At 37.3% G+C, this 15583-nt stretch overlaps 1 protein-coding gene across 1 annotated transcript in view; it reads right to left on the bottom strand.

Annotated features, from left to right (window-relative positions):
* LOC107583805 (switch-associated protein 70-like) overlaps nucleotides 1-14954 on the bottom strand; it is an 18069-nt gene extending 3115 nt beyond the window's left edge. The window contains exons 1-10 of the mRNA XM_016270137.1: nucleotides 14726-14954; nucleotides 13932-14072; nucleotides 8339-8566; nucleotides 6018-6164; nucleotides 5746-5854; nucleotides 4974-5155; nucleotides 2514-2621; nucleotides 1908-2074; nucleotides 293-491; nucleotides 7-103 (exon numbers count right to left, since the gene is read on the bottom strand). Of these exons, the coding sequence (XP_016125623.1) occupies nucleotides 7-103; nucleotides 293-491; nucleotides 1908-2074; nucleotides 2514-2621; nucleotides 4974-5155; nucleotides 5746-5854; nucleotides 6018-6164; nucleotides 8339-8566; nucleotides 13932-14072; nucleotides 14726-14884 (1537 nt within the window). The 5' untranslated portion in view covers nucleotides 14885-14954. The remainder of the gene's footprint in view (nucleotides 1-6; nucleotides 104-292; nucleotides 492-1907; nucleotides 2075-2513; nucleotides 2622-4973; nucleotides 5156-5745; nucleotides 5855-6017; nucleotides 6165-8338; nucleotides 8567-13931; nucleotides 14073-14725) is intronic.
* Between the last annotated feature and the right edge of the window lie 629 nt (nucleotides 14955-15583).

Genomic DNA, 15583 nt, shown 5'->3' with positions numbered 1-15583 from the left:
GGTCACCTGGCTGAATGAGCCGTATGAGCCCTTCATGATGAGCCACCTTGTCCTTCCAACTCTTTGTGTTATTAGCAGCATCTGCTAGTTTTTTCATCACCTCCTGTTCACGTAAAAACATACAATCACAATCTCACCATCAGAAGTAGCAGCAAATATATAGGACAGCTCACATTGCACTATTTAGCCACTAGATGGCAGTCTACACAGGAACATTTTTCGGAGCAAAAAAGATCACAACTTACAATCACAAGCATAACTAGCCTCCAGCTATATTGTTCTAGCATGTTACCTCATATTGCTCCAGTGCACCATGTCTGTCAGCCTCCAGCTGCTGCAGCTGCTGCATGGCAGACTGCAAAGCGCTCTCCTTCGCCAGCCGTTCTCGTTCCAGCTCCTGTTTCTCTGCCTGTGTCTGGGAAATGGTCTGCTGTTGATACAGGTGTACCTGCTCCAGCTCTGCGCGCTTGGATACTTCCTCCTCCAGCAGCCTGCAGCAGACACACACGCACATGCTCACATTTAAAAAACACTGTCAAATTATATTGCATATTTTTTTATAAGCTTTTTAGATCTCTATTAGACAGGCAGTAGAGACAGACAGAAAAGTGGCAGGAGGAAATTGGAAATACTATGTCGCAAGCCCTTGTGTTACGGTTGCGCCTCAAAAAAAGTTTAAATTATCAGTGTGTGGATGAGCTAGTACTGCCAGTGCTAGAGTTATGCAAAATTCAACATTTCAACATTTATTCCTGATCGCAATTCTGAATTTAACATCATTACTCCAATCTTCAGTTACATGATCCTTCATAAATCAGTCTAATAGGCTGATTTGCTGCTCAAGAAACATTTCTTTTAATTCTATCTCATTGCCTACAATTCTGAATCCTGTTTGCTCCCTTAATTCAAATTCAGGAGTTTTTTGGAATGAAAAATAAAACATTCACAACTCAATTCTGAATAATAGAATCCATATAAATGAGGGGAATTCACATACTGTTAATAGAGCTGATTGTGTGAGTATGGGTAAAGTGATGAGCTGGCGATGGGTCAGCACAAGCACAGGAAGAGAGTTGGGTTTCATGGGGTGAGACAGGGAACAGGAACTGCAGACTTGAACAGACATCCTCATGTGTTTGTGACGCTACTCGAACTTCCCACCTTACAAGGAAATAGACAGCCTTTTCTAGGTTGACCCATTCCTGGTGTCACATGACCTTACTCTGAAGGTTTTGTCGTGCCGCAACTGTGTGTATGTAGTTTAATCAAATGTTGCTTTGCCACTGCTGGCCAGATCAGACTACAGCTTAAACCTTATTCTAACATACACTACAGTGAGGAACTGAACAATGTCCGAACCTTCTCTGTCTGACCCAGTACTAGTAACATAATGTCACAGCATGAACTTGTTAACACATTAATTTTAATAATTCACGTGCATTTAAAAGGCTGAATATTAGCATAAGAAAGATTGAATTTTTCAAAAGTTCTCAAAAAGGCATTGATCAATAATACTGTTTATTGTTTGTGTATATGTATACATACTTTTTGATAACTCACCACATTTTTTATAACATTTGAAAAATCCCATCTTTTTTATGCTAATATTCAGCCATATAAATGCACATGATTGATACAGTCTGGTTCAGTGTTTGCTTTAAGCTGGTCCTGCAGAGTTCTCAAAAAGCCTCCACCTCCCCCAGTTCCACCTGTCTAGATCTGCTACAGGATTTATGTATGCCTATTCATTCATATCTTACATGCTCACAGCAGCGTGTCTGTGTATCTATTGGCAGCAGCAGCATGCGTAGCAAATCTAGTGCGCCAACACCAAATCCATTAACATTATCATATCCATTAATATGCGAAAACTATTCAGAGAGTTGTCATGATTAAAATATATTTACCTAGCCTGTAGTTTTCTGACAGTTTCCTCATCTTGTCTGGCCTGTCTTTCCTCCTCCAGTGCGTCTTCTAAGCGGTGGTACATGTTCTCCAGCTCACGTACGCGCTGCAGGTACTGCTCTAACTCACTGGACTTTTGAGCCACCTGTTCCTCCATTTGCTGCCGCACCTAAAACACATATAAAACAAAAAATTTGACTTTCTTTATTCTGCAGAACAGAAGAAGATATTTCAAAGAATGTTTCAACTGTCAAGAGAATATTGGACCTACATAAGAATGAATCATGATGACAAATTTCATTTTTAGGTAACTGTCCCTTTAAAAAAAAAAGTATCAGTGTAGACTGGTTTTATGTGTGACTGTGTGCAAATGTTGTGCTTCCATGTTTCCAGTTATAACTGTAGAAAGCAGAACTTATGCTGCAGCGTACTTCCTGTAATATTCCAAATATGGACCTGTGGAACTGAAGTTATCCAGAAAATTAATGGTCAGGATCTCTAGGTACATGATAATCAAAGGGCATAGAAGAGTCAGTGCTAAAAGCATGTTAACACTATGCTAGCCAAACAGTCGCCAACCAAGTTCAAATAGCAAACAACTACTGTACCATTTTCTCTTTCTCCATTTCCACCCGGTAAAGATCCTGCAGCTCGCTCTGGGTCTGCAGACGTCTGTGTTCTTCTTCTGCTGCATTGGCTGCAGCCTCCTCCAGTTTCTGTGCAACACAAATACTTTCTTCATTTGTAAAGAAATCAGACACACGTGTTTTTTTTTACTTCAGCACAGCAGGGATCTTTCAGCAAACCAAAAAGAAATAAACCATAGAACAACTAACCATTACACATCCATTTCACCCGTAAACCTTTTAAAAAAAACCGCACTGTCTATACATCATACTTTTTTTTTCTTTTAATACAACTGCTTTTAATTAGAAACAGCACATTGTTTAAATAAAACACGAATGATCAACAACAATATCCTCCATTAACACAGCTGACCACAGTCTTCACTCAATCACTTTCTGTATGGTTGTGGTCAGATGGCAGGTCAGCGTGAGATCCCAGGTGGCCGTGCTGAGTGACAGGGCAGGTATTGTTTTAGTATGAACTCCTCAGGGTTTGGGACGGCCCTCTCTAGCTCTCTCCCCAGGCACCAATTGTCCTGCTATGTATTAGAGGACAGGGGCAGAGGCATTGAAACATCAATGCTGGACTGTTCTCCATTCAGACAACTGTTCAGACACAATTAGATCAGACAATGAGAACTTGTCATCACCGTAAATCAAATGATTGTTCCCAGTTAACACTATATGTACTGTGTCAGACTGTTTTTCTATCAAAGAATATTGTGCTGCGTGTAATTTACTGTAATCAGCTGTTAGCTGTTTGACTTTGCAGTAAACTTCTTTTTAAATGCTTATGGCATACTCCTTGAAACAGTAAAAGATTAAAATCTTGTCTTATATTTTTATGCCAATAAATTATGCTTTTCAGGACATTTATTTGCTGCTTTTCCTGAACTATTCAGTCCAATTCATCAAAAATCTGCATTTCATTTAGTACAAAAATTCACACACATTTTAATGTATTATATATATTTATATATTTTTTTATATATAAAATAATGAAAAACAAATTCAATCAGGCATATTTTAGTTTTATCTAAATGTTTTTAACTTGTTTATTATGGTTGTTGCATAATGCTTAAAAAAAGATATCTAGTCGAAAAATCAAGTCTTAGTTATTGGTTTATATTTGTGTGTCAAAATGTAATGTAGTAATAAATGCAGGCATATTCATAAATATATAAAACACTGTTTCAATGTGTTTTTGTTTTGTCTGAGTTTATAGACCTAGTGAAACAATAATTAATAAGTAAAACAATAATTAATACTTGATTGTTCGACTAGATGTTTAAATGTTTTTTGGCATTTATATTTTGTTTTAAAATTTATATATATATATATATAAAATGATGAAAAACGTATTCAGTAAAGTATATTTTTTAATGTTTTCAAATTGTTTATTTTGGTTATTGTTGCATAGTTAGTCAAAGAATCCAGTCTTAATTATTGGCATTTAATTTAGTATAGTGTAAAGTCTATAAACGAAAAAAATGTACTGACATATCCTTTTCCTGCACACTACTCAACATTTGAGTGCTGACCATTAAAATCTCACAAGTGTTTGTAGGTTAACCAATGTGCTCAATATGTCACATGGTCATGCTTATCTTACTGATTTAAATCCACTTGCTGATGACAAAACTCATTGGGGATAAGTCTGGCTAAACTCCGATTTAACAATATTAAAACACTCAACCAGAAAAGATCATCAGGATAACGAGAAATTAGATGAAAGAAGGTTAAGAAGGGTTAAATGCAAAACCACAATTCCTCCAAACACCCAACCCCCAACTCTCACACATACATGCTCAATCCACATCTCTATATTGGGTGTGAAACCATACACTTAAGCTAATCTAATTTCAGTTTTCAGTACAGGCCGTTTAAGATGAAACAACTTCTGCTGAAAGGTTTCTGTAGAGGACCTGAATAGGGAAGGTGGTACTTGAAATCAAAGATGAGTTTCAGTAAAATCATAATTCATGAATAGCAGAGAGAGATTACAAAGAGCCACCACGGGTTCCTGGGTAAATACTGTTTCATGAATTGTCAGTGTGGCAACAGACACAGTTTCTGTTTCACTCATTAAACTGCAGTGCAGGGGGCATGTTTGTAGTGTTGTTCCAAGTGTACAGCACTTTATCTTTTCTTTTTAAATGCAAAAAGCTGTGTTGTCATTTCCACATGCATTACTAAATATCAGTCTTTCTACAAGTCCAATAATTGTACAAGTGAACATGGACACATCTTGTATGGATTGTTTGTTTGTTTTTTTAATCACTGAGTAACAGCCATATTCTGTATAATAAAATGTAGAAGGAACAATGTGACAAACCATGCAATTTCCAGTAAAAGGCCTGAGAGAGACATTTGTTTGTGTGAGTTGCTAGAAACATAGAGAGATTGGAAGCTCAGCAGCTGCTGCTGTAGAACACTACAGACCTTCCTCAATGCCTCCAGCTCTCTCTGTTTGTTCTCATTGGCCGTCTGCAGCTCTCTCATCCTCAGCTCCAGTTCTTCCTGCTCAGCTTGTTGTTTCTGTCGTAACTCTCGCCGCTTTTGCCGTGCCTCAAGGTGTGGAGCTGGACGTTCCACCTTCAGGAGTATGATACAAGTCTGAATAGCTAAGTGGGCATAAAGGACAGAAGTTATTTACTTCAATATGAACATAACACAATATATACAGTATATATACAGTACTAAACACTGGGTAAAAAATTCAAATAGAAAACAGTTATTTTAAATAATACATAATATGCATGAGAGACTTCTTTCAAAAACATAAATTCTCACCAGTCTTAAATTTGACCAAATGTTCCTTATTAGAAATATTTTCCAAATTTTTGAACTATAGTCGAAATTAATATAGAAATTATGTAGTGACTTAAAATGTGTTATACTTATTTTGCTGCTTTGAAGTCGCTACCCTGAAATACTGAATGTGTGCTGGAGTCTTGTTTGCCGTTTTTCCTTTATTATCTAGGCCAATCCATTCATCAACAAATTTTTTTTGTAAAGAAATTCATAAGCTGGCATAATTTGTAATCATTTTGAGCAATTTAAACATTGATATTTAAATCAAAATGTTTGAAATAAAAACACATTTTAATGAGTAAATGTAAACTGAGTGTGACTGAACTTTTGACTGGTAGTCTCTATTTTATTTCTGTCAAAGCCACAATAGAATGAATCATCAGAATGAGTCAAATCTGACCTTGAATCCACTCTTGTTTTTTCTTCTTATCAGAGGCGCTTATTTCAAAGCTTTTGTCAGAGCACTTGACGTAGAAAAGGCATTTTTTCCCCTCTTTATCAGGTAAGGACTGCAGAGGAATGTGTGAGGTCATCACAATAAGAGGAAAAGGAAATGTGTCCGTGAGAATGATGTCACCATAAAAATTAAACACATTTAGCACTACTTACAGTAAAAGGCAGGCTAAAATATTATTTAGAATAAATCATCACTCATCTCTGATGAGCCCTTACTTCAACACAACAGTTTCCATCTAGTAGTATGTCGCCTTTCTTTTCTGTGAGATCTTCACTAACATAGTATGAAATTAAGTTGGGCTTCAACAGGAACCACCGTTCGGTCCAGTTCTTCCTTTTGTGGCCCTTTTTCATCATGTAGCCCTGAAACAGGTCAAAGGAACAGGTCACATTGCAGTTCAGTTGACAGTGTCCTGCTGGTGGAAACAACGATGAGTCCTGCTCCTCAAATTATCTCTGAGTCGTTCTGTATCACTGCGACAAGTGCTAAAAGTCTGGATCCTGCATGCTGACTCACATATTATTTTTTTCCTAAGGCCTCGTTAATGCTAAATGCACATTTCACGCCATGTAAATATTGCATCCTGTTTAAGCATCGGTTTCATATGACTTAGTTAATCTGTATCTGATCCTGACTGTGGCTGCACAGCTGGCCTTGGCACCAATCCTTCGCTCTCATTCATAGTCAAAGCAGAAAACAACACTGATGCCAGTGTGCTTTATTCACACTCCCCTTAGATCTCCAAAACATACAGACTTCAAAACACAGGCAGCTGATATCATGGCTGAAGTCAGTCTACTAAAGGTCATTATTAGCAGATGCATATTGCATAGGCTACATCCAGGTATGACCTACTTTCTTAAGCATGAGGAAATGGAATTGTAACAGGTTTGACAACAACCGGGCCGGTACAATGAAACATTGTGATTATATCAATCCAGATTTGCCCCGTTCATTAAAAGGGTCATATGATGTTGCTAAAAGTGAGCGGCGACCGGCTTGAGTGAGCGGCGGCTGGTGGGCTTGAGAACGGAGTGGCCGGTGGATTCGACAAAGGAGTGGCTAGCGGGCTTGCAGCAACCACATGTGACGACCCCGGGCTGGACTCCGCTTCGTCCACAGTGAAAGCCGATCCGGTGATCCACAGAGCGAAGTTAATGTATTTCCTCAGTGACCAGCACGGATCAGTTCCAGGCATGAAGAAGCGGATATCGTCCTCTTTTGGAAGACCAAACAAAGTAGTTTCGCTTTCACAACGAAACACACAGCGCCTTCACGACATGGCGGCGGCGGCGGCGGCAACAATACTACAGCGAGAATAAAAGTTACGCCTTCTTTCTTTGCGTGAACATTTGGGCGGCGTTATGCAAAACTTCCCACATCGTGACGTAGACATGTGGGGGCGTGTTAGAACAAGCCGTTTTAGGTAGGCGTGGTTGACTCTTAACTTTTATAAAGAATATCTCTTTGGATTTGAGACTTTAGTCTTTGCAACTTTACAGATCTTCTTTATGCACCAAGAGCTTGTAACACTCCAAAGAGAAAGGAAAAATTTTAATCGCATCATATGACCCCTTTAAAATAAACGAATGTGCTGAAAAACGAATGCACAATTCTGCTCATATATTCACATACTTATTGTTCACCGTTGATCACATTTAATTAAAAAAATAAGCTTAAATATCTGATACACACTGCTGTTCAAAAGTTTGGGGTCAGTACCTATTTTTTTAACAAAATAAATACTTTTACTCAGGAAATTTATCAAAAGTAACCTTAAATGCATTTAAAATGTGTAATGTTACATTTATAATGATTTCTACTTAAAATAAATGCTGTTCTTTTGAACTTTCTATTCATAAAAAGAATCCTAGAAAAAAATCTATTGTTTCCACAAAAATATTAAGCATCACAACTATTTCCAACATTGATAATAATAAGAAATGTTTCTTGAGCAGCAAATCAACATATTAAAATGATTTCTAAAGGATCATGTGACACTGAAGTCTAGAATAATGACTGCTGAAAAATACAGCTTTATCATCACAGAAATAAATTACATTTTAAAATATATTAAATTTTGTATAAATTTTTTTTTTTACAATCAAATAGCTTTTGCAAAGGGTATGTGAACTAATGAACAACTGTCTATAATAATTTAATAAAACCAAAACACTTGGAAAGGTCATTAGGAAAGGCAACAACAACATGTGGAATATTCTTTTATGCCATCAAAATGACAATATGAGGGAAAAAAGCATTTGTGACAAGTGCTGTTTCTTGGGAGATGAGCATTGGCTCATCGTGCTGAGAGAGTCATAACATTTTTTGTCCAAAATATGCTGGAAAAAAACAGCTTCGCAATTCCATTTTTATAGGTACAAACAGTTTGATGGCTGATTAAAATGTATTTATGGCCAGTAGATTTTAGAATTCGAACGCCACTGGGAGGCATGGCAAAAAGTACATTTTGGACCATGTTTGTAAGCGTATACTCTATACAGTTTCTATTATACTGGAGCCGTACTCCTCTTACCTGTTTGAGCATATCCAGTATAAGTTCCTGGAACACTTCATTAATGCCCATGGAGAGGCTCTGGCGGTCCATGCCCTTACTGAAGTGACCCATACCCACCAACTCAATCAGCTCCCACACGTTCAGACACTGGTACTTGCTGCTCAGCTGGATCTTGTATTCTTCAAACTTTTCCTCAATCCAGCTGCCACCCATGGCTTCTGTTAGCTTACGAAGGAAGTACTCTATCTAAGGGTGAGAGCATAAATTTAAATGTAGGGATGCACGATATATCGGCCACCATATCGGTATCGGCCCATATCGGCTCATTTTTTCTGTTATCGGTATCGGCCTGATAAGAAAATTTGGCCGATATCTTAAAGCCGATAAATAATGCATTATTTCCTTCAGAGACACTTCAGATGCGCGCTGTTCGTTTGCAGCCTTTTGTGCAATTGTACATTGTAATATTGTGTTTATTTGATGTATATCTGATTTATCTCATATAGAATACGTTTGGTTAAGTTAAAAGAGCGCTTCAGTTTACCAGTGATCATCTTTAGCTCAGCACACGCAGCCCAAACAGCAGTGCACAACATTAATAACTATGATTGGGAATGTCGTGTATATAACATTCTAATGAGAACATTATTATAATAAAACGTTGTGAATTCTTTGGGTTTAGTTGCCGTGTTTCAGCGCGTTGTTATGGGAAGAGCGCATCCACAACAGGATCACACATTCTGACTATAGCACGCAATAACTGCATCATTTTGTACATATATAAGTTGTAATATTATGTTTATGTTGTATTAATATTAATCTCAGGATGCATTTCCTTGAATTAAATAAGCTGCCAGCAAAACGCTTCAGTTTACCATGTTCATTCAGCTCTTCAGCTTCAGCACGCGCAGCTCAACGGCTGCTATTTAAAACAGTGGTATTAATTTGTTACTTTTTCAAAATCATCGATACATTATTAATAACAACAACCACTTGTATTGTTCTCTTATTATTTTCATCAACAATATGGTTTAGTAATTAAAATCATTTAATTATTGTCCGTGCAGAGGCTATTCCGTTTTATTGATCTATGGCGCATTCATTTTGATTCTTTACACGTGTAATGATGTCCAGTGACTTGTTTGCATTATTTATGCATAATTTTATTTATTTGTAAGACTTTTTTATGACTAAATTTGGTAATGGGAGAGTAAAAATATTTTTAAAACGTACACCGTTCAAACTAGGCTGCTTATGTTGAAGTGTTTGGGATGTGGCTTTTAATGATGAGACCTTTTTTGTAATCAGGCTCTCAAAAAGTATATAACAATTTGGATATAGATTTATCGGCCAACATATCGGTTATCGGCTTTCAAAAATAAAGAATAATCGGTTATCGGCCAAAATTTTCATATCGGTGCATCCCTAAAAAAAAATACCGTCATGTACCGTGAAACCGGTATAATTTTGAAAAATACTGTGATATAAATTTTCGGTCATACCGCCCAGCACTAATTAGAACATTCAAGCAGTTTAAAAAAAAATTTTTTTTTAAATGTGCCATAGAGAAAACATTGCTGGCGTGCATCACGATACAAATCAATGGCAATAACATTTTAAGATATGTCAGTGCAAGTTAATTTCAGTTAAGACAGTCTTGCACCAGGCTTAAGCCTTGTCTATGAATCTGCGCATTAAAGATGTTTTTAGATAAAATTCTGTGTCTGTCCCTCCACCCGAGCAGGCCAGAATACAACCGAGGAAAAATAGGTCAGGCTTAGCATTTGCTTGAGCATAAATTTATGATTTATTTCTAAAGCCCTTAATTTAATTTAGAAGAACGAGTGATAGACTGCAGTGACTCAGAGAAAAAGTCTCAGACTGATGGATGTCACTGATGCCCGTTTTCCACCGAAATTGTGCTGGTTCTCATAGCCAGCAAAACTGCAAACAACTCGAGAACATGCAAAGATTTTGTCTTATTTAAACACATTTTAACATCCAGTGCTATTTAATTCAGGATCGACGCAGTTTTGACACACCCATCAAAAGTTACAACGGTCATAACTCAGTCAAGTAACATCCATAAATGTTTTTGGGTAGACGGAAAAAGTCAAACCAAGTACCTAATTTTTTTTAACATTCACTTACGCCGGTTGCAGTTTCTGGCCCAAGATTACCATGTTTTAGGTGGTGTAGCCAGTTTTTTTGAGGTGGGTTAAAGGGGGCTTTGGAGGTGTGGCAAAACTTAGCCAATCACTATAATTAATCAATATAACCTAATGCTTGTGAACTTACCTGAGGCCTCTGCTTGTGCTGTGACTGGCTCTGTGTCTGACCCTGCGTCTGCTCCCAGTTGCCCCGGGCCCGGCTTCCGCCCACTGAAGTCATCATTTACAGTATATACAAATAACAGTATTTACAAAAGGAATAACACCTTTAAAAGAGAAGCAGATGGGAAAATGTTACTGACAACTCTCCAAAAAATTCAAATAACAATCGTAAAAACATCACACGGTCTCGACAAACCACTGAATTAACATTAAATATGCATGCAAATAACAACGCTACACCATGTGTAGCCAAAACTGGAAGTAAACAACGTTGCTGCCTGACGCACTACCCATAAAGCGACGGCCCAAGTTTACCAGAACACCAACAGAAATTAAATTCTAGGAAGGGGCCTTGTGGAGACCTGAGTGGCCAGTGGAGCCTCTGTTCTTCTCCAGATGAAGCTGTTCATTTGTATTCAGTGGAGCTCGGGCTCGATCACATTCATTAATAGACTTTATCACGCCTGTGAATAACTGCTTTATAGTTTCTCTGACTGTGATGGGTCATGAGGGTGAGAAAGTCTTAAGTTTTACAGTAGGAAGTGTTTGGGATGAGCAAGACTGCATGGATTCTGACAGCTAGTCAATGCAATCAGTTTTTTTTAGTGAATATTTGTAGCTATAGAGGACCTACATGTATAATCGAATGACACGCATTGAAAATTGTGAGCTAGAAGTCACATAACGCAGTCAACTATTTAATAAATCCTATCCTATACTTTACAGTTACTTAGACTTAAAATACTGATTTGAGTTCAAACTTCAAAGTATTTTATTTTGCGAGGAGAAAGATGCTGCTGAGTAAAGGAGTGGTTGATTATGATTTAACTTTTTTAACTTTAGTTAGTGTGTAATGTTGCTGTTAAGAACATAAAAAATATCTGCAAAGTTACAATGCCCAAAGTTCTATGCAAATATAGATATTTTCTTTTAAAGAAATGGCTATTTAAGGACTACAAAAAAAGGCTGGTAGGGACTACAACGAGCTTCTTCCCGGGTTTGTGACTTCACAAACCCCGATGTTTACATAAACCCTGCCACCGGGAACATGCAACTACCCATAATAGTAAGGGGGCGTGACGTTTCCGGACAACGTCCACTAGCGAATCACAACACACTGGGCCAGCTAACCAATCTGAGCCTGATTGCGTGTTTCTGAGGGAGGGGCTTCATAGAACCAGAAACTCAATAGACCATTTTGATGAGAACAGAAACAGCAGTGTAGAATAAAGGTAAAATGTGTGAAAATAATGTTGTTGTTTTTTAACTAAGCATGAACATGTTACACTGCACCTCATAAACACAATCAAGCCTTCTAAAAAAGCTGATCAACCACCCCTTTAAACTAGCATATGTAGGAAGTTAATTGCCTGGGACAACAGTCAATTATATACTTTAGTGATCATTATTCAAACATAACCGTATATACATAACTGTAGAATGCTGCGACTGACCAGTAAGAATTAAATATTAAATGATGTACACTGTTCAAACATTTGTTGTCGTTAAGATTTTTTTATGTATTTGAAAGAAGTCTCTTATGCCAACAAAGGCTGCATTTATTTAATCAGAAAATGCAGTAATAATTTTATATTGTGAAATATTAATTTTAAAATGTAATTTATTCCTGTGATGGCACAGGTGAATTTTCAGAAGCCATTATTTCAGTCTTCAGTGTCACATGATTTTTTTTTCAATATTCTTTGTTCAAAGGAACTGCATTTATTTAAAATGGAAATTATCTGTAACAATTTTGTCACTTTTTCAAATAATTTGAATAAAAGTATTAATTTTATGAATTAATATTAATTAAAACTCTTACTGACCTCAAACTTTTAAAAGGTAGTGTATGTTTCCTTTAACCATCACCTAACCATCGTCTCAAGTAAAACATAGCTGTGAAACATACTCATTTTGATCTCTGATCATACCGTGGTCACAGCATGTTATACTAGAGCATAACCACACTACGTATTAGAACTAGTGGGCCACAAAGCACTAGCTGTTTTGATAGCGTCACTCTATTTTGGGCTTGTGCTAGTGAACGGGTCTGCATCTTTTGTTCCTCAATTGACATCAGAGCACTTTACAGACAATGCATTCCTGGAATCAAGTTAGCTGAAAGGGTGAGAAAGATGTGGGGCATAATATACCCCCAAAAAAATCACAATCATACATCGTTGTAAAATGAGAAGTAATATGTGTGACTAAGCTGTTAGTGTACTATCTCAGACAGAAGTCAATGACTATGGGTGTGTGAATGTATAAGTGTAAAACCAAGTAAAGCACTGTAACTTGTTTTCTCCCTCTGACCACTAGTTAATTAAGCTTGGCTGAGAGTCAAAATGGAAGGCAAAAAAAGGGGAAAGGCGGGTCTCTTTGCAGCAGGGTGGAGTGTGTGTTTGGTCACTCATGCAACCATTGCATGCAAGCCAATAATTTTCTGAAAAAAATGACACCTTGCACTTGAAGATACCACATTGTGTTATAATTTTATACTCCAAAAACCAAAATGAGTGAAAACGGCCTATTTTAGCTTTAGGTTCTAAAGGGTTAAAAGCAAAAGTGTGACCAGAGAAAGCTTACAATATGTGGCTAGTGATGTAAATCCCCAAAGTGTGCTAAACATGAGACCTCAGACAAACATAAAATAGGCAAAAGGTATATTTTGCCTTTCCATTGTAGGAATTTTAAGCGCTAAAATTCAACATTGCCTATAATAGCTTTCAGCAGCTAATGATTTTTTCCTACAAATCTTAATGCTTTAATGCAGAACTTAATGCTTTGTAGTGCATTGTGAAATCTCTTCCCTCCGTCTGTTTCTTTTTTGCACAAGAAAATTTGAAATTACAAAGAAAGCAATTCTTCCATGTTACTTTTTACATAATTTCTCTCGCAAAAATAAACAAATTCTCATGCCTGGAGGCCTTTCATTATGTTACCTAACATTTACTTTAAATAGATCTACAGTAAATGCACCAGTTGCTTTAGTCAAATTGGGGTTAGTGTACCATGAGGATGATAAACTTTCACATTAGAAAATGAACATCCATAAAAGAATTACAGCATTTATGATCAAACGTAAAGCTTAGCATGTAAAACCACATGCTGTTTAGAAGAGTGGTCCTCAAAAACATTTTTCACTCCATCAATACAGTCTGCATACATTTTATCCAGACTAAGATTAAAATCCAAAAAAGTGGGAAATCCAAATATTTTTTCCCCAAGTCAAACTGCCAACAGAAAAGCCCTATTTGGACAATGACAAATGTGCTCACCTTGTCCAGAATGAACCTGTTCAGGTAAGGCATGTATCCCTGATTGGAAACAGGACCTTCATCATCATCTCTAAAGTGTTCCTCTAGAGCAACAGGATCATGAGGGATCTTCATCACTGTACACAGGTTATGGGAAAGCACCTGAAAAACACCACTGAGTTCAACACCAAAACATATCCAATAATAACAATAATCATCATCTAAATCAGTGCTTAAACACTTATGAAGTAGTGATTTTTAGTAGAATATCATTGTAGCACTTTTCTCACTTTGTGTATCCACTATATATTTGGAAGAACCTGCATCCAGATATTACATCATACAACTATCCCTTATATATTCTTACCATTAGCATTGATATAATTAGCTTAATTTCCTAAACAAAACTCTTCCATTTCATCTGAATGTATTTAAATATGGATACACACATTTTAAACCAATTTAAAGGTTTGGGAAGGATTAGAAAATAACTAAAGGTTTGTCATTATTCGGGTTGCAGTTCTATATGATCTAATACCTCATCCGTGACACACTACAATCAGATACCAGAAGCAGAATTCCCTGTCCCACGAGTACTTTATAACGTTTTTAAGTTTCGAAACAAACTAGAGTTTGAAATTCTATAGAGAAAAAGTAACTTGAAACAATGTTACATTTACAGTCAGTGCAGCTAGTATGAGTCACACATCCTTAAACTCTAAGAATTTCCTGCGCTGAGCCATTGTAACAGCGCTTACACTCCAGTGCCCAAGCTTAAAAGAACAACAAAGTTGATTCGGTGGCAAAAAACAAACCTTCAGCTGTGACTTAGACACTTTCCCACTTTTATCCACATCCAGGGCTGTGAACGCATGCCATATTGCCTTGAGGAGCTCGTCCCTTAGTCCCATTTTCAGAGGCGGTGCCTCCGGACTACTGACTGGCGTCGCGCTTGATGTGAACTGTTTTCTCATGAAGTTTTACAAAAGAGCGGTCACATGACCTTAGAACCAGAACTGAACTGAACTCGCGGTTCGAGCACCACTCAGCGATGAGCGCGTGCTGCTGAAGGATTTGGCAGGAATTTATGACCTCATTAAGCATTTACCAGGCTGAGAATTGTAAACCTCCCACAAACTAGAATATATTTTTTACATAATATTTGTGTTTCAATGGTGTTTACAAAGGTTTCAGTAACCGCAAAGGTAACGTTAGATGACATGTCAAAATGAATCTCTAACGAATGGAAGTTGTGTTCGCCAGAGGGTAACCACAGAAACAGCAAGTTGTTTGAGCGCTTTAAAGGGCTCTTGAACTGCTTTTTTTATTATTATTTTGTACTGTTCTCTGAGGTTCACTTATAATGGTATCAAGATTTTTACATAAAAAAACTATTTGGAATAGGCTATTTTCTGTCCTGTTTTGACCCCCTCATGTGAACACTGTGTTTAAATAGGCATGGCGGATTGTAGACTCGGAAACGCCTACTGGTCAGATTCAGCCACTCTTTCCTAATGTTGGGATCACAAGGAAGGCAATGCAAAGCCTGTGTTTTCCCACAGCTTGTTGTCTTCGGAGCATCTTAATCGTTTGGTTTCTGCATAGACCTGCTTTTGCACCTCTTGTTATTTACACTATTTATGCGAATCGGTGGGCGGGGCTAAACAGGTAGT

Source organism: Sinocyclocheilus grahami, unplaced genomic scaffold (genome assembly GCF_001515645.1).
Source record: "Sinocyclocheilus grahami isolate Dianchi unplaced genomic scaffold, SAMN03320097.WGS_v1.1 scaffold55.1, whole genome shotgun sequence".
NCBI lineage: Eukaryota > Metazoa > Chordata > Actinopteri > Cypriniformes > Cyprinidae > Sinocyclocheilus > Sinocyclocheilus grahami.
This window is presented reverse-complemented; position numbering and strand designations above follow the sequence as displayed.